This window comes from Callorhinchus milii, unplaced genomic scaffold, assembly GCF_018977255.1.
Source record: "Callorhinchus milii isolate IMCB2004 unplaced genomic scaffold, IMCB_Cmil_1.0 Scaffold967, whole genome shotgun sequence".
Lineage (NCBI taxonomy): Eukaryota > Metazoa > Chordata > Chondrichthyes > Chimaeriformes > Callorhinchidae > Callorhinchus > Callorhinchus milii.
In genome coordinates, this window is record NW_024705708.1 from 1 (window position 1) to 25,568 (window position 25,568).

Genomic DNA, 25,568 nt, shown 5'->3' on the forward strand with positions numbered 1-25,568 from the left:
ACCCGTCACCGTGACCAGCCGGTGTCTGACACACACGGACACCCGTCCACCGTGGACCAGGCCCGGGTGTCTGACACACACGGACACCCGTCACTGTGCTTTAGAATCTACAAACCTTTGTCTAAAAGGGTCTGCAATATAAAGAGGAAATGATGCTTCATTTGTCCAGAGTCTTAGTCAGACCCCATCTGGAGACTGTTCAGTTTTGGGCTCTGCACCTCAGGAAGGATATATTGGCTCTGAGGGGGTGCAGCGCCGAGAATGATACCAGGGCTAAAAGGGTTAAATTATGAGGACCGTTGCATAAATGTGGTCTCTATTCCCTTGAGTTTGGAAGGTTGAGTCTGATCTGATTGAGGTTTAAAATAATAAATGGATTTGATAGCGTAGCTACAGAGAAACTGGAGGGAGAATCCAGAACAAGGGACGTCATCTTAAAACTGGGCCATTTAGGAGTGAAATCGGGCAGTTTTTCACACAAAGGGGAGTGGGAATCTGGAACCCTCTCCCCTAAAAGGCTGTGGATTATGGCTGATCCATTCATTTGGGACGTTGTCCCGACGTGAAAGGCACTGTACAAATGTAATTGTGCTGCTTGTGGCTAATGATCGCTGTGGGTCGAACCTGACCCCAAGGTTGTGCACTGGTTCAGTAAGTCTGAGGGATAGCTCAGGGATATTGAGGTCAGGGCCGCAGGATAGAAGCCGTTGACGGGAGCCTCGCAGTATCGTCTTGTATTGGCTTCTGTTTTGTCAACATTAAAGAGAGGATCGAGGAGAGCACTGAGGAACGAGGCAGGTGACAGTCTGACAAGAGACCGGAGGACACAGAAGAAATCAGCACCGCCTTAACATCAACATAGAAGCTTTATTTCAAATCAGACTCTTGGTACAACAAAGACTAAACGATAAAATTAGATCTCAGACTCAGTGATATTGTTTGTTAACAGCCAAACAGCAAAGCAAGGATGTGGGCAATATTGTTAATGTGTGAAGGTTGACAGCAGCCACTAAAGTATACAAGCCCATCACATGGCCTGCGTGTGGGCATCACTCCACATTTAGTTTCATACCCCACACAACAAATCGTCTCGCATAACGTCCGAGATTCAGACAAAATCCATGCCTCGTTACACATTTAACATCTGTTACGATTCGTCTCTCTTTCAAAATAATAATCCTCGCATTTGATATAGTGCCTTATCACGTCTTTGGGACGTCTCAAAGCGCTTTCACAGGATATAATGTTGTGACTGTATATTTTGTGGGTGAAACGCGGCAGCCAATTGCGCACAGCAGTGTCCCACAAACAGCCATGGATTGAGTGACCACATTATTATTATTTTTTTAAAGCGTTTATTGCGCCCGGAAATGCGATCTGCCAAACGACTAACAACCGGGTTCCTACTCACTGCTGGTAAACAGAGGCGTGTGGAGTAAGGAAACTTGCCCAACGTTTCGCCCTGCCCGGGAATCGAACCCGGGTCCTCTCGCTTGCAAAGCGAGTGCTCTAACCACTATGCTACAGGACTCCACAAAATCACTGCGAAAAGGTGTCAGACATTGAGAGAGGTTCTTCATTTCCCTTTTACTGATGTGCTGGTGACGTGACAAGAGAGCCAGAGTGACTGGGCAGAGCCAGGGAGATTGGGCACAGAGAGCCTGGGCACAGAGACTGGGCACAGAGAGCCTGGGCAGAGCCAGAGAGGATGGGCACAGAGAGACTGGGCGTAGAGAGACTGGGAACAGAGAGACTGGGCAGAGCCAGAGAGGATGGGCACAGAGAGACTGGGCACAGAGAGACTGGGCACAGAGAGACTGGGCACAGAGACTGGCCGTGTAGAGACTGGCTACAGAGAAACTGGGCATAGACAGTGAGCAGTGAGCAGCCCCCGCACACTAACACAACAGATCCCCTCCCCCCACTCACTCCCTGGCCGCCCCTCACTTCCTGACTCCTCCTCCCTCCCTCCCCGAGCCCCTTCCTCACTCCCCGACACCCCTCCTCACTCGCTCACACCCCAACCCCCCACCCACACTCCCCAACCTCCCCTCCCTCCACAAACCCCACCGCTCACTCACCGACCCCCTTCCTCACTCCCCAACCACCCCCTCACTCCCCAGCTCCCCTCCCGCACTCCCCAACCCCCACTTTCTCACTCCCCAACCCCCTCCTACTCCCTGACCACCCTCCTCACTCCCCGACCCCCCCCTCCTCACTCCTTCACACCCCACCCCACTCCCCAACCTCCCCTCCTCCACAAACCCCCCACTCACTCCCCAACCCCCCACTCATTGCCCTCCACACCTACACTCCACCCCCCCCTCACTCCCCGAGCCCCCATCCCTTACTCCCTGGTCCCCCTGCCTCACTCCCCAATCACCCCCCCCTAACTCCCCAACTCCCCTCCCTCACTCCTCAGCCCCGCCTTCCCTCACTCCCCAGACCCTCACTCCCCGGCACCCCCTCCCTCACTCCCCGGCCCCCCTTCCTTCACTCCCCGGCCCCCCTTCCTTCACTCCCCAGCCCCCCTCCCTCCACAATCCTTCAGTACCTGAGTCAACACATTAGCCAAATCTCCACAACATCCACATCAACACTGTATAATTGGGATTAATACCAAGAGATGGTGTGTGTGGTGGTGGGGTGGTGGGGGGGGTGACAACTTCAGTCAGACAAGATCAATTCAGAATTCCCCCCCACCCCCGGACACACACTCTCTCTCCTCGCTTCCCCCACCTCAACAGCTCTCTCTATAGAGAATCAGTGACAGAGAGAGAGAGAAATTGTGAGTGTGAGAGAAAGAGAATGGGAGAGAGTGAGAAACAACCTCTGAGAAAGAGGGAGTGAGAGTGCGGTGGGAGTGAGTGGGCGTTAGAGAGACAGATCGGATGGGTTTAGTTTGGATTAACCGCCCCCGGCACCTCCCTGGATTGTGAAAACAATATTACAGTAAAACTCTCGCCCTCTGTCCACGTATCCACACGCCAGCCGTCCGCTCGCCACAAGTGGCCTCTCTGCACCAGGTCCCACCATCCCGGGGCCTTAGTCATCTGTCAGTTAGTCGGTTAGTGAGGGAGGTTCCTTGTGGGGGGGGGGGGGGGGTACAGCTATGTCCACGCCCTGCAATGCTCTTTCTCTCTCGGGCAGGGAAGGGGTTGGGAAAACCCTCAGCTCAGCCCCACATACCCTTTAACCACAGTCCTGGGGGAGGGGCTGGGTCCTGGGGGGAGGGGCTATGCCTGGGGGAGGGGCCATGTCTGGGGGAGGGCTGTATGAGTGACGAGCCGTGGTGTCTGGAGGGTGGGCTATGTCAGGGAGGGGCTGTGTAAGGGGGTGGGCTACATCTAGGGGAGGGGCCATGTCTGGGGGAGGGGCTGTCTGGGGGAGGGGTATGTCTGGGGGAGGGGTTATGTCTGGGGGAGGGGTTGTGTCGGGGGGGGGGGGGGAGAGGGTGTGCCTGGGGGAAGGGTGGCTGTGTAAGGGGGTGGGCCTGTGTAAGGAGGAGGGTCTGTGCCCAGGGGACTGTGGTGGGGGGGGGGGGGGGCTATGCGAGGGGGGGGACTATGTCAGGGGAGGGGCTATTCTCCGCCCTGAATTAAACAGTGAGACGTTACGTTTAATCACAAACTCCTGATAATTGAAGCTAAAACATCCTCATTCACTTTACTAAATGTCTGAGTGTGTGTGTGCGGGTGGGGGGGGGGGGGGGGGGGCTGTGGAGACGTGGAGTGCGGATGTGAAGCTGTGGGCAGAGAGCCCAGCCTGGCAGTGGGGGGGGGGGGGGGGCTGCCACAGCGAGGGGGGGGCTGTCACAGCGAGGGGGGGGGCTGTCACAGCGAGGGGGGGGGCTGTCACAGCGAGGGGGGGGGCTGTCACAGCGAGGGGGGGGGGCTGTCACAGCGAGGGGTGGGGGGCTGTCACAGCGAGGGGTGGGGGGGCTGTCACAGCGAGGGGGGGGGCTGTCACAGCGAGGGGGGGGGCTGTCACAGCGAGGGGGGGGGGGGGCTGTCACAGCGAGGGGGGGGGGGGGGGGGGGGCTTTGTACATTGTCTGCTCTGTGCTCAGCTCTGTCGTGGCAGCCGGTGAGATTCAATCTGTAACAGAGAGAGAGAAGCCATCACACACCGATACTCCCCCCACCCCTCCCCGCCCCCCCCCCCCCCCGGCATCAGGCTCCACCACCGTTAAGCGTTCCCAGACGCTGCCCCATGTGCTGCGTGCTTGCAAGTTGTTGTTGTGAGTGTGCGCGCGCGCGCGCGCGAGTGTTGCGAGCAAAGCTGTGTGCAACGAACATGTATGAGTGTGTGTGTGTGAGATTGTATGTGTGAGAGTATGTGTGTGTGTCCAGGAATGCGTGCGCGTGTGTGCGTGTGTGTGCGAGCGAGCGTGTGTGTGTGCGCGTCCACGCACACGTCGTTGTGCAAGGCTCTGCGTGTTGTCGCCCGGTGTCCGGCACTGCGCTGACACTGAACCCCGCGGGCGGGCGGGCGGGCGGTGTGTGAGTGCGGTGTGTGGGTCAGGCTGTTGGCACTGGGGGTAGCGCTCGCTCACATGTCGGCAGCGGCTGCGGTTGGCTGAGAGACTGGCTGTCCGCTTCCCCCACTCCGTTCAGTGTGCTGCTCCCAACCGCTCCACTGGGGGGCGCCTCGGGCAGTCGGGTTGTCTCCTCGTCACCCACATTCTACAAGAGAACCAGGGCTCAAGGTTACAGGGAGACTCACCACTCACACACCACCACCGACACACACTCACACTCACACACCACCACCGACACACCCTCACACACCACCACCGACACACCCTCACACTCACACACCACCACCGACACACACTCACACACCACCACCGACACACCCTCACACACCACCACCGACACACCCTCACACACCACCACCGACACACCCTCACACACCACCTCCGACACACACTCACACTCACACACCACCACCGACACACCCTCACACACCACCACCGACACACCCTCACACTCACACACCACCACCGACACACCCTCACACACCACCACCGACACACCCTCACACACCACCACCGACACACCCTCACCACCACCACCACACACCACCCTCACACACCACCACCGACACACACTCACACACCACCACCGACACACACTCACACACCACCACCGACACACACTCACACACCACCACCGACACACACTCACACACCACCACCACCGACACACCCTCACACACCACCACCGACACACACTCACACACCACCACCGACACACACTCACACACCACCACCGACACACACTCACACACCACCACCGACACACCCTCACACACCACCACCGACACACCCTCACACACCACCACCGACACACCCTCACACACCACCACCGACACACACTCACACCACCACCGACACACCCTCACACACCACCACCAACACACCACACACTCACACACCACCACCAACACACCACACACTCACACACCACCACCAACACACCACACACTCACACACCAACACCAACACACCATACACTCACACACCACCAACACACCACAAATAATACACCATGCACACACACACACCAGTACATTACACACCACCATCACCAATACACCACCACCAATACACTATGCACACACATACACACCAGTACACCACATACACACACCACTAATAACACACACATAGACATCACAAACACACAACACACACAACCTTAATCGGGCCTCACAAGCGAGAGGACACAGGTTCGATCTTGGGCAGGTTGAAACCTTAGGCAAGTTTCCTTACTCCACGTGCCTCTGTTTACCAGAGGTAAGTAGGAACCCGGTTGTTAGTCGATTAGCGGATCACTTTTCCAGAGGTAATAAACTCCCCCAAAATAATTTTTTTAAAATAATCTGGTCAGTCAATCCACGACTGTTTGTGGGGACACTGCTGTGCGTTTCGTCCACAAAAGATACCGTCAATTCACTTTACAGTGTATCGAATGGCGGGGCAGCTCGAGGGGCCGAATGGCCTACTCCTGCTCCTAATTCTTATGTTCTTATGTATTCTGAGAAATGTTTTGAGACGTCTCGAATACCTGATAAGGCGCTGTATCACCTGCAAGGATCATTATTATTAATATTCACCACACACACAACTCACACCTTCACAGCAGCCAGTGCAGCAGAGTAACTAGAGAATCAGAGAGCCTATTCTCCCCCGTGTGTCTGCGCTGGCGCTCGCTGCCCCACCGGAGCTCTCTACTCTGTATTCCAGAGCACTGCTGAAGACAGCACTGCCCTAGTGGGGAGGGTGATCTTAGCTGAACCAGCAGCGGGAAGGCTTGCCAGGCCGTGCTCTCAATGGCCAGCTCAATATGCGGATTTAACTGGGGGTATTTTGATCAGCCAATGTCTGACCCACATGGGAACCCATCACTGTGATCAGCCGGTGTCTGACCCACATGGGAACCCATCACTGTGACACACACGGAAACCCACCCATGTGTCTGCCACCTACACATGGGAATCTCCCTGTATCTGGAATGAAATGTGCACTGTCTCCCTGGAGGGACACATCCTGCTGACCTAATTCCAGAGAGTATTAGGCGCAGGTTGGCAAGAGCCAAGGCTTGGGGACCCCAGAGTGTGCAGTGGGGTAGCTGCTGGAGTCTAACAGTTGCTGGGTGGACGGACATTGGCAATGCTGGGAGCAGTGTGAGTGCTAGCCACCGGCTCCAGGCTCCAAACCCCAGGCATCATTATCTGCACCTCGCTGGCCCTCCTCACCTTGTCATTGCCCCCCTCTGGGGTATCCCCCATGTTGTCCTCTGAGCTCGCTTTGTCCTGTCCTTCATTCTTCACGTCCAACTTGTTGGCTTCAACCTTCTCATCTCCAGCACCTGGTAACAACCATCACTGAGCAGGTCAGGGCCAGGGGCGGAGGAGCCATACTGAGGGAGGGGCCAGGGTGAGGGAGTGTGCGAGGGGCTGTGTAAGTGAGCGAGGGGCTAAGTGAGCGAGTGTGCGAGGGGACAGTGTGAGTGTGAGCGAGGGGCTGAGTGAGCGAGTGTGTGCGAACGGCAGTGTGAGTCTGTGCGAACGGCAGTGTGAGTGAGTGTGCAAGGGGGCAGTGTGAACGAGTGTGCGAGGGGGCAGTGTGAGTACAACAACAACATGCAATTATATAGCACCCTCCACACAGGGTAGCGTGCTTAACAGCGTATGAGCGAGAGAATAGTGTGAGCCAGTGTGCGAGGGGAAAATGTGAGCGAGGGGCAATGTACGTGTGAGTGAGGGCCAATATAAGTGTGTGCCATGGGCAGTGTGAACGAGTGTGTAAGGGGCAGTGTGAGCGAGTGTGCGAGAGGGCACTATACCTGCTTTGAGCTTGAGGTTGGTGCGGGAGCCACTCTTTGCTGACGCGCTACTGAGGTTCATCTTCTTACTGGGAATCTGGATCTGAAATCAAGAGAGAAAGATATAGAGATAGACACAGAGAGAGAGAGTGAGACGTAGAGAGAGACACAGAGAGTGAGACACACAGAGTAAGAGAGAGAGAGTGAGACACAGAGATAGAGTGAGACACAGAGAGAGAGAGACAGAGAGGGAGTGAGAGAGAGACAGAGAGAGACACAGAGAGCGACAGATAGACCTCACTATGATCAGAGTCTCGTCTGAGCTCAGAGCAGCTCAGTGTACACTATACAGCACCTCACACTGACAGTGTCCACCCCAGAGCTGGACAGACACCGGGAGGGGCTCCCAGAGGCACCACAGGGGATCGAAAGGCTGATAGAGAGGGGGTGAGGGGAGGCCAGAACGAGAGTAATGAGCCAGGCGCGAGCAGGGAGTGGGGGCGAGCAGGGAGGGGGGGTGAGCAGGGAGTGGGGGCGAGCAGGGAGTGGGGGCGAGCAGGGAGCGAGCATGGAGGGGGGGCGAGCAGGGAGTGGGGGCGAGCAGGGAGGGGGGGGGTGAGCAGGGAGGGGGGGGTGAGCAGGGAGGGGGGGGTGAGCAGGGAGGGGGGGTGAGCAGGGGGGGGGGTGAGCAGGGAGGGGGGGTGAGCGGGGGGGGGGTGAGCAGGGAGGGGGGGTGAGCAGGGAGGGGGGGGTGAGCAGGGAGGGGGGGGTGAGCAGGGAGGGGGGGGTGAGCAGGGAGGGGGGGGTGAGCAGGGAGGGGGGGTGAGCAGGGAGGGGGGGTGAGCAGGGAGGGGGGGTGAGCAGGGAGGGGGGGTGAGCAGGGAGGGGGGGTGAGCAGGGAGGGGGGTGAGCAGGGAGGGGGGGTGAGCAGGGAGGGGGGGTGAGCAGGGAGGGGGGTGAGCAGGGAGGGGGGGTGAGCGGGGGGGGGTGAGCAGGGAGGGGGGGTGAGCGGGGGGGGGGGTGAGCAGGGAGGGGGGGTGAGCGGGGGGGGGTGAGCAGGGAGGGGGGGTGAGCAGGGAGGGGGGGGTGAGCGGGGGGGGGGGGGAGGTGAGGGGAGTGTGAATGGCAAGGCTGGTACTGCGTGTCGCCAGTAGGGGGCAGCGGAGGGTCAGGGAAATGCAATGCAATACATTACATTTACACATCACATCAGGAGGACCTTCAGGGATTTGGACCTGAGCTGAGGGTTGGGATCAGGAGGGGGTGAAGGGCAGGGAGGGTGGGGGTAGGAGGGTGACTGAAGGCGCGGTCGAACAGGAGGGTCTTGAGACGTGCCTTGAAGGAGGCGAGGGAGGGGGAACGAGGCGAAGGGACTGTGGGATGGAGCTCCAAAGCGTGGGGGCAGAGAGGCTGAAGGTCCTACCGTCGATGGTGGGGTGGGCCGAGCGGGGGGCGTGGAGCAGGCCGGAGCCCGCTGAGCAGAAGGAGCGGGACAGGATGACATGGGGTTCGCAGGTCACAAAGGTAGGGAGGAGCGAGGCCGCGGAGGGCCTTGAAGGCGATGACGAGAATTTTGAATTCTCTCCTCTGGAGGATGGAGAGCCAGTGGAGCCGGGCGAGGGCGGGGGTGACAGGGCCATGCGATCCAGTGCAGAAGATGGCACACCCCTACCCTTCCCCCAACTGCCCCATCACTCAGTGTTCAAGCCCTCCCCCCCCCCCACCCACCCTCAGTCAGTGTCAGTGTGTAGCCCCCACCCCGGGTCAGTGTGTTGCCCTTCCCCCACCACCCCGTACGTAGCTCCCGGCACTCACGTTGCCCCCGCCCGGCACGTGCTTGATGTTGTCCTTGGAGCCGCACTTTGACTGCACGTGACTGTAGTCAACCCGCTTGTTGATGATTTGCACCTGAGAGATCACAACACAGTTAGACACTGAGACACAGAGAGTGCGAGAGAGAGAGAGAGAGAGAGAGAGAGAAAGGTTAGTTTATCACTCGGCACTGAGCGAGAGAGAGAGGAGAGGTTAAATAAACTGCGGCTACTGAGAGACAAAGGTTAAGAGAGAGAGAGAGAACGATGTTAAACTCCGACACTGAGACAGAGAGACAAGAGACGGACAGAAAAAGATGCAGATTGGGAGGTTAGACTCCGACACTGAGAGAGAGAGAGAGAGAGAGAGAGAGGGAGTGAGAGGTTAGACTCTGACACTGAGGACTGAGAGAGAGATAGTGAGAGAGAGAGAGAGAGAGAGAGAGTGAGAGAGAGAGGGGTTAAATGGCCACTGGCCACTGAGAGAGGTTAATACTCTTGCACTGAGAGAGAGAGAAAGGTTAGACTCTGGCCACTGTGTGAGAGAGAGACAGAGTTAGTCTCCGGCTATTGAGCCAAGAGAGACAAAGTTAGACACCGGCCACACATCTCCAACATCCAACTAAAGCAACGCACTGCGGCCTCCACTGATTAACGCCCACGATTCCGGGTGTCTGCTGGGGGTCGCTCCCTCACTGGCGCTCTCTACTCTAACCCCATTCCCTGCTCTCTCCCCATCGTGTCTGTGCTGGGGTTCGCTCCCTCACTGGCGCTCTCATACTCTAACCCCATTCCCTGCTCTCTCCCAGGTGTGTCTGTGCTGGGGGTCGCTCCCTCACTGGCGCTCTCTACTCTAACCCCATTCCCTGCTCTCTCTCCCCATCGTGTCTGTGCTGGGGTTCGCTCCCCCACTGGAGCCCTCTACTCTAACCCCATTCCCTGCTCTCTCCCCAGTGTGTCTGTGCTGGTGCTCACTCCCCCCAGTCTAACCCCATTCTCCCCTCGCAGTTAGTTCTCTGCTAATTCTGGCAACTAAATTACATGGGGCTCAACTCAACAGTCACTGGAAACTGCACAAATGGTGTTACAGACAGACAAACATACACACACACAGACAGACAGTGAGCCGGAGGGTTTAGTGTGGAGGAAATCAGGAGGATCTACTGATCTGAAGAGAGATCCCGTGCCAAGCCATTCACAACCACAGGGGTTAGTGACCAGCGGTAAGAGTTAGCTGCAGCTCACAAATGAGCACATGCCTCTACACATACACTTCCTCTCACACACATGCATTTTTACACACACGTACGCATTCTTACACACGCACACGCACATGCTCACACACATGCATGCACTCACACAATCTCGCACACACATGTTCACTCACATAGTGTGTGATAGGGAGCCAGTGGGGGCTGGCGAGGGCTGGGGGGATGGGGTACAGGGTTTAGGGTGTGATAGGGAGCCAGTGGGGTCTGGCGAGGGCTGGGGGGATGGGGTTCAGTGTGTGTGATGGGGAGCCAGTGGGGTCTGGCGAGGGCTGGGGGGATGGGGTTCAGTGTGTGTGATGGGGAGCCAGTGGGGTCTGGCGAGGGCTGGGGGGATGGGGTTCAGTGTGTGTGATGGGAGCCAGTGGGTCTGGCGAGGGCTGGGGGGATGGGGTTCAGTGTGTGTGATGGGGAGCCAGTGGGGTCTGGCGAGGGCTGGGGGAATGGGGTTCAGTGTGTGTGATGGGGAGCCAGTGGGGTCTGGCGAGGGCTGGGGGGATGGGGTTCAGTGTGTGTGATGGGGAGCCAGTGGGGTCTGGCGAGGGCTGGGGGGATGGGGTTCAGTGTGTGTGATGGGGAGCCAGTGGGGTCTGGCGAGGGCTGGGGGATGGGGTTCAGTGTGTGTGATGGGGAGCCAGTGGGGGCTGGCGAGGGCTGGGGGATGGGGGATGGAGTTCAGTGTGTGTGATGGGGAGCCAGTGGGGTCTGGCGAGGGCTGGGGGGATGGGGATGGGTTCAGTGTGTGTGATGGGGAGCCAGTGGGGTCTGGCGAGGGCTGGGGGGATGGGGTTCAGTGTGTGTGATGGGGAGCCCGTGGGGTCTGGCGAGGGCTGGGGGATGGGGTTCAGTGTGTGTGATGGGGAGCCAGTGGGGTCTGGCGAGGGCTGGGGGGATGGGGTTCAGTGTGTGTGATGGGGAGCCAGTGGGGCCTGGCGAGGGCTGGGGGGATGGGGTTCAGTGTGGTGGGGAGCAGTGGGGCGGCGAGGCTGGGGGGATGGGGTTAGTGTGTGTGATGGGGAGCCAGTGGGGTCTGGCGAGGGCTGGGGGATGGGGTTCAGTGTGTGTGATGGGGAGCCAGTGGGGTCTGGCGAGGGCTGGGGGGATGGGGTTCAGTGTGTGTGATGGGGAGCCAGTGGGGTCTGGCGAGGGCTGGGGGGATGGGGTTCAGTGTGTGTGATGGGGAGCCAGTGGGGTCTGGCGAGGGCTGGGGGGATGGGGGATGGGGTTCAGTGTGTGTGATGGGGAGCCAGGGGGTCTGGCGAGGGCTGGGGGGGGGGGGAGGGGTTCAGTGTGTGTGATGGGGAGCCAGTGGGGTCTGGCGAGGGCTGGGGGATGGGGTTCAGTGTGTGTGATGGGGAGCCAGTGGGGTCTGGCGAGGGCTGGGGGGATGGGGGGATGGAGTTCAGTGTGTGTGATGGGGAGCCAGTGGGGTCTGGCGAGGGCTGGGGGGATGGGGGGATGGGGTTCAGTGTGTGTGATGGGGAGCCAGTGGGGTCTGGCGAGGGCTGGGGGGATGGGGGGATGGAGTTCAGTGTGGGTGAGAATACGGGTGGTGGAGTTCTAAATTAGTTGTAGTTTGTGGGTGGTGGAGTTTGGAAGACATGTGAGGAGGACATTGGAGCAGTCGAGGTGGGAGGAGAAGAAGTTTATACTGAACGCACTCACACTGCCACACTCACACTCACTCACACTGTAGATGGGCAAAGTAAATGAGAGTTGCTAGCGAGCGAGCGAGCAAGCGAGCGTGTGTAACTCACTTTGCTCTCACTCAGCCTCGCGGGTTCTCTCCCAGTGGCTGACTTAGTGACTCGAGTCACTGTAGAGACTTCAGGCTTTCCACTCAATCTGCCGGCCTCAGCCTTCCTGTCTAACACTCTGGCCTGTGTGTGGGACAGACACACAGACAGACACAGGGCATGAACCACTGAGAAAAACAACACCAGGGATGGAGGGAGGGAAACCAGGCGGGGGATGGAATGGGTGTGGAGAACATCACAACACGGAGAAATGAGCCTATGCCCACTACAGCCCACCAACCCCATCCCCACATCACACACATCCACCGCCCCCACAACACACACAGCACCCCCACACACACTCACACATACAGAGCAACCCCCCAACACACACCACACCCAGAGAAACCCCCACCCACTTAGACACGCACACAACACACACAAAGTACCCACCCCACACCACACGGATCACTGCTCACACTGTCTGCAGTTACCGTCCCTTTTACCATCCCCCATCGTGGGATTGATTCTGTCTCTCTGTCACCATGATCTGGTATGAGCCGGTGTCTGAGAAACCCATCACCGTGACCGGCCGGTGTCTGACACACACGGAAACCCGTCACCGTGACCAGCCGGTGTCTGAGAAACACGGAAACCCGTCACCGTGACCAGCCGGTGTCTGACACACACGGAAACCCATCACCGTGACCAGCCGGTGTCTGACACACACGGAAACCCGTCACCGTGACCGGCCGGTGTCTGACACACACGGAAACCCGTCAACGTGACCGGCCGGTGTCTGAGAAACACGGAAACCCGTCACCGTGACCGGCCGGTGTCTGACTCACACGGAAACCCGTCACCGTGACCAGCCGGTGTCTGACACACACGGAAACCCGTCACCGTGACCAGCCGGTGTCTGAGAACACGGAAACCCGTCACCGTGACCAGCCGGTGTCTGACTCACACGGAAACCGTCACCGTGACCAGCCGGTGTCTGACACACACGGACACCCGTCACCGTGACCAGCCGGTGTCTGACACACACGGAAACCCATCACCGTGACCAGCCGGTGTCTGACACACACGGAAACCCGTCACCGTGACCAGCCGGTGTCTGACACACACGGAAACCCGTCACCGTGACCAGCCGGTGTCTGACACACACGGACACCCGTCACCGTGACCAGCCGGTGTCTGACACAAAAAGTTAGTTTCCAGGTACAGCAGCAATTAGGAAGACTAACAGTACGTTGGCATTTGTTACAAAAGGGTTAGAATATAAGAGTAGGAAAGTATTGCTGTAACTGTGTAGGGCTCTGGTGAGACCGCACCGAGAGTATTGTGTGCCGTTTCGGTCTCCGTATTTAGGAAAGGATGTACTCGCCTTGGGGGGGGCACAACGTAGATTCACTGGGTTGGTAGCTGGGATGAGGGGATGAGTTATGAGGATAAGTTGAGAAATGTAGGCCTATATTCTTTAGAATATAGAAGAATGAGAGGTGATCTTATAGAAACCTATAAGATTATTAAGGGGCCCGACAGAATAGACAGTGGGAGACTTTTTCCGCTGGTTGGAGAAACTGTAACCAGGGGTCACAGTGTTAAAGTTCGGGGTAAACCCGTTCGCACTGAGTTGAGGAAAAACTTCTTCAGTGAATTTATGGAATTCTCTACCCCAAAGGGCTGCAGATGCTCAGTCCTTGAACATATTCAAGTCTGAGATTGATAGATTTCTTGTGGATAAAGGGATTAAGGGATATGGGGATAAGGCGGGAGGTGGAGTTAGAATAATAATAATAATAATAATCCTTGCATTTGATATAGCGCTTTTCACGTCGGGAGGACGTCCCAAAGCGCTTCACAGAACACACTGTAAAGTGAATTGACTGTATATTTGTGGGCGAACGCGGCAGCCAATTGCGCACAGCAATGTCCCACAAACAGTCGTGGATTGAAAATGACCAATTTATTATTGTTGGTTTTGGAGGGATTATTGTTAGGCTCTGTGTGGAGTAAGGAAACTTGCCCAAGGTTTCACCCTCTGCCTGGAATTGAACTCAGGTCTCTCGCTTGCAAAGCGAGTGCTCTAACCACTGAGCTACAGGACTCCACAGAATAGATCAGCCATGATCTTATTGAATGGCGGGGCAGGCTAGAGGGGCTGAATGGCCTACTCCTGCTCCTAATGCTTATGTTCTTATGTTCTGAAACTCACAGAAACCCGTCACCGTGACCCGCCGGTGTCTGACACACACGGAAACCCGTCACCGTGACCAGCCGGTGTCTGACACACACGGAAACCCGTCACCGTGATCAGCCGGTGTCTGACACACACGGAAACCCTCACCGTGACCAGGCGGTGTCTGACACACACGGAAACTGTCACCCTGATCACTGCCCCCCCACCCGCTTACCTTGCCGCCGCCGGGCTGGTACTTGATGTTTTCGGTGGAGCCGATTTTGGACCTGATGTTCTTGAGGTTGGGGGCTGGGACAGGGGCGCTGGTTGGCCGGGGGGGTCTGGGGGCAAGCACGGGCTTTGGGGGAAGGCGGGTCACGGGCGCTACACGCTTGGCTTCCGCTGCAGCTGTCATCTTCATGGTGGAAGACCGGGGACCTCGGGGTGTGGGAGCTCGGGCAGAGGGGGTCCGGGCAGTTGGGGTCCCAGGGGAGCTCTTCACCGGGGTGGAGGAGGCTGTTCGAGGCCGGCTTAGCTCAGCTGTCGGCAGAACGAAATATCATCACTGTCTAACTGTTATCCCCACTCCCCCCCCGAAAATCTCCCCTCCCCTCCCCCCCGCACACGCCCAAACCCCCCCTACATCCCACCCCCCTCACATATCCTTACATTTGATATAGTGCCTTATTACGTCTTCGAGACTTCTCAAAGCGCTTCACAGAAAATGCCATGAAGTGGAGTAACTGTATATTTTGTGGGGGAAACTCGACAGCCAATTACACACAGCAGCGTCCCAGCACATAGCTCACAGTCGTGGATTGAGTGACCAAAACAGTTTTTTTTGAGGGGGAAGAGAGAATGATAGACACCCGGAAAAAAGAACCCTCTATCAACTAACGACCGGGTTCCTATTTATTGCAAGTAAACAGAGATGTATGGAGTAAGGAAACTTGCCCAATATTTCACCCTGCCGGGAATCAAACCAGGGTCCCCTCGCTTGCGAAGCAAGTGCTGTAACCACTGAGCTACAAGACTCGACCCCCATACCTCACCCCACCCTCCCAACCCCCCATCCACAGGCCAGAGAGACCCGGGGGCCAGAGGGGGACTTGGCTGACAGAGGGAGACCTTACCTGAGGGGGACTTGGCTGACAGAGGTTTCTTGCTGTCTGCAGATCTGGGTTCAGTTTTAATGGCTGGAAAACCAGATTAGAAACATTAGAATCAGCTCCAGGTGTCAATACAGTTATACCATAGTACGTCTCCCCCAGCCATCTCCCAGGGCTGTCTCTCTCTTGTTGATGTTGATGTCAGCGGGGTGCTGGTGGCTGGGGGGGTGTTGATGTCAGGGGGGTGCTGGTGGCTGGGGGGTGTTGATGTCAGGGGGTGCTGGTGGCTGGGGGGTGTTTGATGTCAGTGGGGTGCTGGTGGCTGGGGGGGTGTTGATGTCAGGTGGGTGCTGGTGGCTGGGGGGGTGTTGATGTCAGGTGGGTGCTGGTCGCTGGGGGGGTGTTGATGTCAGGGGGTGCTGGTGGCTGGGGGTGTTGATGTCAGGGGGTGCTGTGGCTGGGGGGTGTTGATGTCAGGGGGTGCTGGTGGCTGGGGGGTGTTGATGTCAGCGGGGTGCTGGTGGCTGGGGGTGTTGATGTCAGCGGTGCTGGTGGCTGGGGGGGTGTTGATGTCAGCGGGGTGCTGGTGGCTGGTGGATGTGGGGGGTGGTGGTGGGGGGTGTTGATGTCAGGGGGTGCTGGTGGCTGGGGGGGTGTTGATGTCAGGGGGGTGCTGGTGGCTGGGGTCTGGGACGTACATGTTGGCCGTTTGGGGGGGCTGGTGTTGGAGCCTCTCTGGAGGGCTGCTGTCCTGGGGGAGGCGGAGGTGGGGGAGGTGGCCGGCTTGCTCAGTGGCGCTGTGGGAGGGCGCGATGCTCCCGTCTTCACTGGGCTCTTCATCTCAGCCACCTGCAAACAGGAAACAGCGTTCAGCCCCCCCCTCGCCAGTCACCCCACCACAACGCCAGTCCTTCCCAGCGCCAGCCCCCCCCCCCCCCCACGCCCCCCCCAAACACCAAACCCCCCCCACCAGCCGCCCCCCCACGCCAGCCCCCCCAAACACCAAACCCCCTCAATGCCAGCCCCCCCAACACCAACCCCCACCCCAACGCCAGCCCCCCAAAACCAACACCCCCCCACGCGCCAGCCTCCCCAACACCAACACGCCCCCCAACGCCAGCCCCCAACACCAACCCCCCCAATGCCAACCCCCACCAGCACCCCCAACGCCAGCCACCCCCCTCCCAACCAACACCAAATCCCTCCTCCAACGCCAGCTCCCCCCCAACGCCAGCCCCCCCAACGCCAACCCCACAATGCCAGCCCCCCACAATGCCAGCCCTCCCCCACACACCCCCCCACACCAACCCCACCCCCCCACCCAACCCCAACCCCCGCGCGCCCCCAAATACCAGCACTTGCCTACTCTGAGATCTCTACATCATTCCCACCCCATGCAGTATCCCCCCTCCATCACCGGTCGGTGGCTTCAAATTTTCCCCAATATTCCCGCTCTCTAACCTGTGTCATTATTCCAATCCATTCCTCAACTGCACACCAGACTTACCCAACTCACACTCATCCTGTTCACACTCACTCACCCTGCTCACACTCACTCACTCTGCTCACACTCACTCACCCTGCTCACACTCATTCACCCTGCTCACACTCACTCACCCCGCTCACACTCACTCACCCCGCTCACACTCACCCAGCTTCACACTCACTCTGAGGCTTGCTTGATCAGTTAGTTTCTTGACACCCACAGAAACCCGTTCACCTTGATCAGCTGGTATCTGAGTATCAGGCACAGGTTTGGGGACCTGCGGCTTGGGGACCCCAGAGTGTACGTTGGGGTAACTGCTGGAGTCTAACCACATAGATTGCCATTGAGAGCCCTGGTTGGCAAGCTTTCCCGCTGCTTGTCCAGCTAGGACCGCCCTACCCGTTAGGGCTTTGGCTTGCAAGGTTATCACGAACTGAGTGGAAGGATTCCCTGCCTCACTGTTCAGACTGAGTGACAAGGAGACAGAGATATACAGTGGGAGCAAATTGAGCAAAGCTTGAGTTAGAGGAGAAATGGCGGCGTCACATTCAGGGGAAGAACAAAGCTTGTTGTCAGTGGGTGACGTGGGGCAGGTCACTGTGTGCAGAGGAGAGCGGTCATACAGGCAGTCAGGGTAATAAGCAGAGAGGATCCCAGTGAGGTAGAGGCTGAGCATTGTACACTGTGCCAAACACAGCCGGAGAGTAAATTATTACTTACACACTCACACACCACACAGTCACAAACACAGACACACTTGCAGACACACCAGCAAACACCACACTCTCAGTCAGACACACTCACAAACTCGAATACACACACTCACACACATTCCCACAGACACACTCACACTACACAGATGCAACCAACTCACACACACAGATGCCCTCAAAACACACACACACAGATAGGTATAGAGAGAGATATAGAGATAGAAAAAGGGAGCAGAGAGGTTGAGGGCAGAACACACACATTCACACAGACACACTCGCCCCACACAGAGACAGACACACTCACGTACAAACACAGTCGCACTCAGAACACACTCACACACACACAGACAGAAAGAGACAGACGGAGAAAGAGAGAGAGAAAGAGAGACAGACAGCGAAAAGGAGAGCAGAGAGAGGAGTGAGAGCAGAGACACACGCAGGTATAGAGAGACTGACAGAGGGAAAGAGAGAGAGCAGAGAGAGTGCAGAGAGAGAGACCGAGAGACATACACGTATATACACACACACACACACACATATCTGCACAGAGCACAGAGAGAGAGAGAGAGAGAGAGTGGAGAAGAGGAAGAAATCACTTCAACCATCAAAGATGAGGTTTGGTGGTGCAGGTGAGGGGAAAGCGGGTGTGATGTGTGTTGAGGGAGAGTCAACAACAACAACAATCTAACGCCCTCCACACCGGGCGGTATCTCAGAGCTTACCAATGGTGGGGCCCGAGGCTGAGCCGGGGAAGGGGGAAGGTGACTGTGGGCGCGGTCGAAAAGGAAGGTCTTCAGGCGCGACCTGAAGATGGGGAAGGAGGGGGCGAGGTGAAGGGGTTGAGGGAGGGAGTTCCAAAGTTTCAGGGCGTAGTGACTAAGGCACGGCCGCTGATGGTGGAGCGGAGGATTCGGGGGATGCGGAGGCCGGAGCCAGTAGAGCGGAGGCAGCGGGTACTGCTGTGGGGAGAGAGGAGGTTAGCGAGATGGGGTGGGGCAAGGAATGGAGGGGTTTAAACACTAGAGTGAGGATGTTGAAGTGGATCTGCTCTGTGACAGGAGCCAGTGGTGTTTGGCCAGGACTGGAGTAATCAGGGTACGGAGGTCAGTGCGAGTCAGAATGCGGGCGGCGGAGTTTTGGATGAGCTGAATTTTGTGAATAGTGGAGGAGGGAAGAGCGACGAGGAGGGCGTTAGAGTCGACCAGCTGAGAGGTGACAAAGGTATGGACAAGGGTTTCGGCAACTTTTGGGGTGAGGTATTGTCAGAGACGGGCAATGTGGTGGAGGTGGAAGAAAGGTGCTGGTCAGGGACTGGTTGTGGGGGAGGAAGGATAACTGGGGTTCGAACCTGATGCCTAAGTTGCGCACGGCTTCAGACAGTTTTAAGGACAGGTCGGGTAGGTTGAGGAGGTCGGAACCGTGGTTCAGAAGACGTGGGCGGGAGCCAACGACTATGGCTCCCATCTTGTTGACGTTTAACTGCAGGAAATTTTTGCTCATTCAGCTCCTGATGTCTAACAGACAAACTGACAGAACATCAGGGGACTGAAGGTTAAAGCTGGAGGTGGAAAAGTAGAGTGTCATCCGCATACATGTGGAAGTTAACCCCGTGTCTGCGGATGACATCACCGAGAGGGAGCACATAGATGAGGAAGAAAAGGGGGCCAAGGATGGATCCTTGAGGTATCTACCTCGCAGGTGACCGGGGGGAAGAAAAGCTATTTGCAGAAATGTATCGCTGGCGGTTTGTAAGGCAGGACTCGAGCCAAGTGAGTGCGGGTCTCACTGAGGTGGATGATGGAGGACAGGTGGTGGAGGAGGATGGCCTGATCGATTGTGTCGGACGCGGTGGAGAGGTCCAGGAGGACAAGGAGGCAGAGAGAGCCCTAGTCACAGATAGAGAGGATATCGCTTGTGACCTTCACAAGCACTGTCTCTGTACTGTGGTCAGTCGGAACGGAAACCGGACTGGAGGGGTTAGAGTAGGGTGTGGTGGGAGAGGTGGGCACGAAATTGGTTGGCAACGATGAGTTCCAGAGCTTTGGCAAGGAAGGCAGGTTTGAGATAGGGCGGGAGTGGCCGAGATTGGAGGGATCGAGGGTAGATTTTTTTAAGGCAGTGGGTTGATGACCGCAGGTTTGAGAGTGGGTGGACTGATCCTGAGGAGAGAGACAGTTAATAGTGTCTGCCAGCAGTGGGCAGAGGAGGGGGAGCTGAGTGATCAGTAGTTGAGTGGGGAGGGGGTCGAGGCAGTAGGTAATGGGTTTCATTGTGGTGATGGTGGATGAGAGGAAGGAGTGATGGGGGCAAATGAATGTAGGGTGGGAGCTATGGTAGGAGCTGAGGGTGGGGTGGGTGAGGGAGACAGAATGGGGGTGGTGGTAGGCGACATGGGGCAGATATGAAGCAGCCAGGCGGATGTTGTCAATTTTAGAGGTAAGGAAGTCCATGACCCTTACGCGGCGTTAGATGTGATGATTGAGGGGCTTAAGGGAGCACACGGATGAGGTGGCGGGTGGTGGAAAATAGGATTTTGTAGTTATTATTGGCCTCCAGTGTGATGTTTCAATAGTGCGCAGTTTTTGCTTGCGACAGGCAGCGGGGTAGGTGTGAAGATGCTCGAGCCACAGCTGGTGGTGAGGCTGTTTTTCTGCCACCTGCACTCGAGCAGCCGGGTTTGGGATGTTAGGGAGCGGAGATGGCTGTTGTACTGGGAGAGCGGTTGGGTTTGGAGACGCTCCTGGATTTCAGGGGACGAGGGAGTTGAAGGTGGAGGAGAGGCGATCATGGAACAGCTTGACAGCTGCTTCAGGGCCGCTGTGGACAGAAGGCCAGTGGGATAGGAGGTCTGAGGATGAGAGGGCTTTTGTGAGGGTCTCAGGGGGAAGCCTCTTCCATGGGCGGAAAGTGTGATTGGGGCAAGATTGAGGGGAGAGGAATGCGAGAGGAGAAGGAGATGAGGAAGTTGTCCGAGGTGGCTTTGCCCGTGATACACAGATTGGAAATGTCGAGGCTATGTGTGATGATGAAGTCGAGGGAGTGGCCATGGTTGTGGGTCAGCAAGTTGATGTGGAGGGTGAGGTTTAGGGAGCAGAGGAGGGCAATGAAATCTGAGGATGTGGCGCAAGGGGAGTTTAGGTGGAGGTTGAAGTCGCCCATTATGAGCAGGCGATCTGACAAAGGGACAGGAGAGGAGAGCAGAGATATCGGAAGGAAGGAGCCAGGGGGTTTTGGGGGGTAAACCAGGAGAATTTTGAGTGAGAGGGTGAGGTGCTCAAATGAGGAGAAGCAGCCAGAGGAATAATGGGATAGACCGGGGAAGCTTGGGAGATGAGGGCCACCCCGCTGCCATGTTGGTTTGGGCAGGGGTTGTGGTGAAAGTTGTAGCCAGGAGGGGAGGTTAACTCGGGGGATGGAGTCACTGGGGAGAGCCAGGTTTCCGTAAGCCCAAGAATATCCATGTGCTCATCCAGGATGAGGTCATGGAGAGTGAGGGCTTTACTGCAGATGGAGCAGACATTTTGTAGGGAAATGCGGATGGGTTGGCTGATGGGTGAGGATGGAGGAGAGCGTGGAATGAAGAGGATTTGGTGTCATGGGGGAGAAATGACCGTGGAGTTTGAGGAGCAGGCAGTGTTGGAGAGGGTATGGCTGAGGGAGGGGGAAGGAGTTGTTGCAGAGGCGGATGCTGTGGAGACAGTGAACAATGGAACAGTTGGGATGGCTGCTCTGGTACAACCAACGCAGGAGCCACGATGGGCCCGGAGGAGGCTGCCCAGTCTGGGGCAGAGGGAGGTAATGATGGGGTCCAGGAGAGAGAGAAGGCGTGGAGGGCGGTGGGAGAGAAGGACGAGTGGGAGTAGCGGATAGAGGGGGGTAGGAGGAGAAGCATTTTCGGGGGAGCGGTTCGGTCGAGGCGGCAGCCAAACTGCACACGAAAGACCGGGAGCGAGCGATCAGCGGGACAGCATCAGCCCGCGGACTCCGGCCTGCTCCATGTTCTCCCGCCCGGCCTGTCCCACTATCGGTGGTGGCCTTCAGCCTCTCTGCCCCCACCCTTTGGAACGTCATCTCACAGTCCCTTCGCCTCGCCCCCTCCCTTGCCTCCTTCAAGGCCCATCTCAAGACCCTCCTCTTCAACTAGATCACTAACCACTGCACTGCAGGACTAGTTATGGCTACACTAGCGCCCCTGGTGAGGTACTGGGATCACTGACCTGACTATAGACAGGATTGATGCGGTGCCGCTCCCCGTTGAAGATGTAAAGACAGCCAGCGTGCTCGTCCTCCAGGGGAGCCCCGATGGCCACGTCGTTGATCCCGTCCCCATTCACGTCCCTCAACTCAGATATCGCACTTCCGAACCTCCCAAAGACATTCCCTGCTTTCCCGTACAGCGTGTCTGTGCAGGTCAAATTCTCCTAGGAAGAATCAACGCAGGGCCTTTCACTTCCAGAGACGTCTCACAACACTTCACCATTTACATTTATTTAGAAAACAATTTTTTTTTCATCGGCTGGGTGTCTGACATACGTGGAAACCCTTCACCAGGCTTAAGAGTCTCCAATCCAAGCTGAGATTTCCATACATTCCACCTAAACCTGGTAATTCCCAGATGTAGATTGTCGGAATGGAATGCGCACTCTCTCTCTCTCTCTGGAGGGACACTTCCTGCTTACCTAATTCCAAAGAGTATTAGGCGCAGGTTGGTGAGAGCCAAGGCGTTGGGGACCCCAGAGTGTATGTTGGGGTAACTGCTGGAATCTAACCAGCTAAAACCACATAGGCTTGCCACTGAAAACGCTGTCTGGCAAGCTTTCCCGCTGCTTGTCCAGCGGCACCACCCTCCCCGTTAGGATTTTGGCTGCAGGGTTAACAGGAGCTCAGTGGGGGATTCCCTTCCCCCAGTGACTGGCCTGCCCTTCCAGGTCCTGCCAATGAGCCAGGCTGGGCTGTGCTGACATCCGCAGTGCCCTGAAGAGAATAGGCAGGTGGGAGTGAACAGGCAGGGGTTGGCAGTGTGTATGGTGGGAGTGAACAGGCAGGGGTTGGCAGTGTGTATGGTGGGAATGAACAGGCAGGGTTGGCAGTGTGTATGGTGGGAATGAACAGGCAGGGTTGGCAGTGTGTATGGTGGGATGAACAGGCAAAGGTTGGCAGTGTTTATGGTGGGAATGAACAGGCAGGGGTTGGCAGTGTTTATGGTGGGAATGAACAGGAAGGGTTGAGATAATATTCTTCTTTGAGCACAAACACACGTTGAAACATACCAAGTTCCTGAGAACACAGACTCTGACCATTCCCCCAACCCATAGTCGTGATACAGAGGTGCTCCAATCAGCAACAAGTCTGTGCCTCATCTTGAGTCAAATCCACACTGCACAGCTCACATCCAAAAGTATGCTCCGATCTGCAATGCAAGTCAGTGTGAACAGCTACAGCTGTGTAAAGCTCCCTCTACATTGTCCATCCACACTCCTAGGTCAGGGTAGAGACACAGTAAAGCTCCCTCTACACTGTCCATCCACACTCCCAGATCAGGGTTAGAGACACAGTAAAGCTCCTCTACACTGTCCATCCACACTCCAGATTCAGGGTTAGAGACACAGTAAAGCTCCCTCTACATTGTCCATCCACACTCCCAGATTAGGGTTAGAGACACAGTAAAGCTTCCTCTACATTATCTGTCCCAGGCAAGTTCTCTGAGAAGAATAATGGAATGTGAAATGAACACGTTTGTCACTCTCGGGTCAAAGTTAGAGACACAGTGAAGTGTGAAAAGGAACAGACAGGAATAGAAGAGGGGGGGTTCCTGTTGTGCTATACCTGCTGTCCGTTGATATGCTGGATTGGGGCCCAAGAGCCAGTTGACAAGTTCTTTGAGAATATCACCACTTTGCCCTTGTGCAGATAGCGAGGAGCTCCCACAATGTAGAGAGACGTGTCGCTCACGTTCGCTCCTGCCACTGAGTACCCTGCAAGCCAGGAGCAGAGAGAGCAGCGTCAGTCAGTCTGCAATCTTCAGCACACGCCGGAGCTGAGTGGTTTATCAATAATAATAATAATTCTTGCTATGGAGTCATGTAGCATATTGGTTAGAACACTCGCCTCGCAAGCAAAAGGACCCGGGTTCGATTCCCAGGCAGGGAAAACGCACGTTTACCTTGCAGTAAGAAGTAACCTGATTGTTAGTCGATTGTCTGATTGCTTTTCCGGGATAATAAATCCTTCATAATAAATTTTAAAAATAATTTGTTCACTGAATCCATGATTGTTTGTGGGATGCTGCTGGTGCAATTGGCTGCCTAGTTTCGCCCACAAAATATACAGTCACTGCACATTACAGAAAATTCTGTGATGTGCTTTGAGACGTGATAAGGTGTTATATCAAATGCAAGGATTTTTGTTATATTATTGTTATTATTTTTATGACATCTCCAAGACATCTCAAAGCACCTGACAGGATATACTGTGAAGTATGATGTTTTGTGGGTGAAAAGCGGCAGCCAGTTTGTGCACAGCGACATCCCTGCAAACAGCCGTGAGGAGAGCGAGCCATTTTATTTGGGGGATTGTCAACCAGGAGACCGGGAGAGAGTTACACAGAGAGAAACTCCATTCTCTTTTCCCTCCCGACAGCACCGCGGATGATCTTTGGAGAGAATGAGGTTTAACATCTCATCCGAAGGATGGCGCCTCCGATAACAACATGTTATTAATAATTATTAAATAATAATAAAATAATTATTTTCGTAATAATTCCTTATTCATTACCTAGATAAGAGTCCTTCATGTCATTCTCAGCTTGCGAGACGTTTATAAAGACTTGCTTCCCATCGACGTACTCCATCAGACCTCCTGACCAATCGTAGGCTCCCACGGTCCCAAAAACCATGGCGTCCTGAGAAACACATGTCAGGATCTCAGCCTATATCTCCTCTCACCCCTCAATCCACCCCCTGACTCTCCAACTCTATCCATCTCCCTCTCACATCTCAATCCATCCCTGATCCCGAAGTCTCTATCCATCTCCCTCTCCAACATCACATCACACCTCACTCCCCAGTATATCCATATCCCTCTCACACTTCAATCCATCACCTGACTCCCCAAGTCTCTACCCATCTCCCTCTCATATCTGAATCCAATTTCTGTTCCATTGTTTATTCCATGTACCTTTGATATTAGGGCACTGAATCCTCCCTGTGACATTTCCATTTGAAGGAGGCGGAGTCAGATTCCTGGGTCCCTATGGGGGTAAATCCGACAGAATTTGCTTCTGAGACATAGAACAACAAGAAGTCCTGTAGAGTCCTGCAGTGCAGTGGTTAGAGCACTCATCTCACAAGTGAGGCAGCGTGGTTCGATTCCCAGCGTGGATGAAATGTTGGGCAAGTTATCTTATTCCACACACCTCTGTTTACCAAGTAGCTGGTAGGAACCCAGTTGTTAGTCGATTGGCAGATGGCTTCTCTGGGGTTAATAATCTGATTGATTGATTGATTGATTGATTGATTGAATGATTGACTGACTGACTGACTGACAGACAACTGGGTTCCTACTGAAAGATAAGTAAGCAGGTCAGAGAGGCAGGGAGGTGCCAGGGTGTGAAGGGATTTGTTGGCGAGTGTGAGGATCTTGAGATAGATCCGTTATGTATTAGGAAGCCAGTGGATCCTGGCGAGGACTGGTGAAATGGGCGCACAGTTTAGTGTGTGATAGGGAGCCAGTGAAGCCTGGCGAGGGCTGGTGTAATGGGCACAGAGTTTGGTTTGGCTGAGGATATGGAGTTATGAATTATTAAAATGTTTTTAAACTGACCTTCAATTAAATACATCTTCTCCTTTAACGATTTCAGCACGTTGTTCAGCTGAGTATAATCAGCGATATTATAGAGGTTTTCTGGGTAAGAGGCAATGTCATTCAACTCCTT

The 25,568-nt window shown here is 55.9% G+C and overlaps 2 protein-coding genes across 2 annotated transcripts; both read right to left on the bottom strand.

Annotated features, from left to right (window-relative positions):
* Positions 1–4,038: 4,038 nt before the first annotated feature.
* Positions 4,039–17,220, bottom strand: LOC103172900 (microtubule-associated protein 4-like; the record flags this gene model as incomplete). Its single annotated transcript, XM_042346534.1, has 10 exons — positions 4,039–4,097; positions 4,555–4,684; positions 6,762–6,874; positions 7,352–7,433; positions 9,146–9,238; positions 12,167–12,289; positions 14,563–14,867; positions 15,461–15,523; positions 16,135–16,285; positions 17,104–17,220. Coding segments are annotated over 10 exons (1,182 nt in total), but the record flags the coding sequence as incomplete, so codon positions are not given.
* A 6,235-nt stretch (positions 17,221–23,455) lies between these two features.
* On the bottom strand, positions 23,456–24,846 carry LOC121852567 (integrin alpha-D-like). The gene is made up of 3 exons (XM_042346535.1): positions 24,812–24,846; positions 24,410–24,536; positions 23,456–23,610 (listed from the first exon to the last, which is right to left on the bottom strand). The coding sequence occupies exons 2-3, from the start codon at positions 24,528–24,530 to the stop codon at positions 23,456–23,458; spliced, it is 276 nt and encodes a 91-aa protein (XP_042202469.1). The 5' UTR covers positions 24,531–24,536; positions 24,812–24,846.
* Positions 24,847–25,568: the final 722 nt, after the last annotated feature.

Bases quoted from the DNA above. Each gene is read 5' to 3' on its own strand.
- LOC121852567 (XM_042346535.1), bottom strand. From the start codon at position 24,530: ATGGTTTTTGGGACCGTGGGAGCCTACGATTGGTCAGGAGGTCTGATG. The intron at 23,611-24,409 runs GTAATGAATAAG...CCTGGCTTGCAG, and splicing joins CATGAAGGACTCTTATCTAG to GGTACTCAGTGGCAGGAGCG.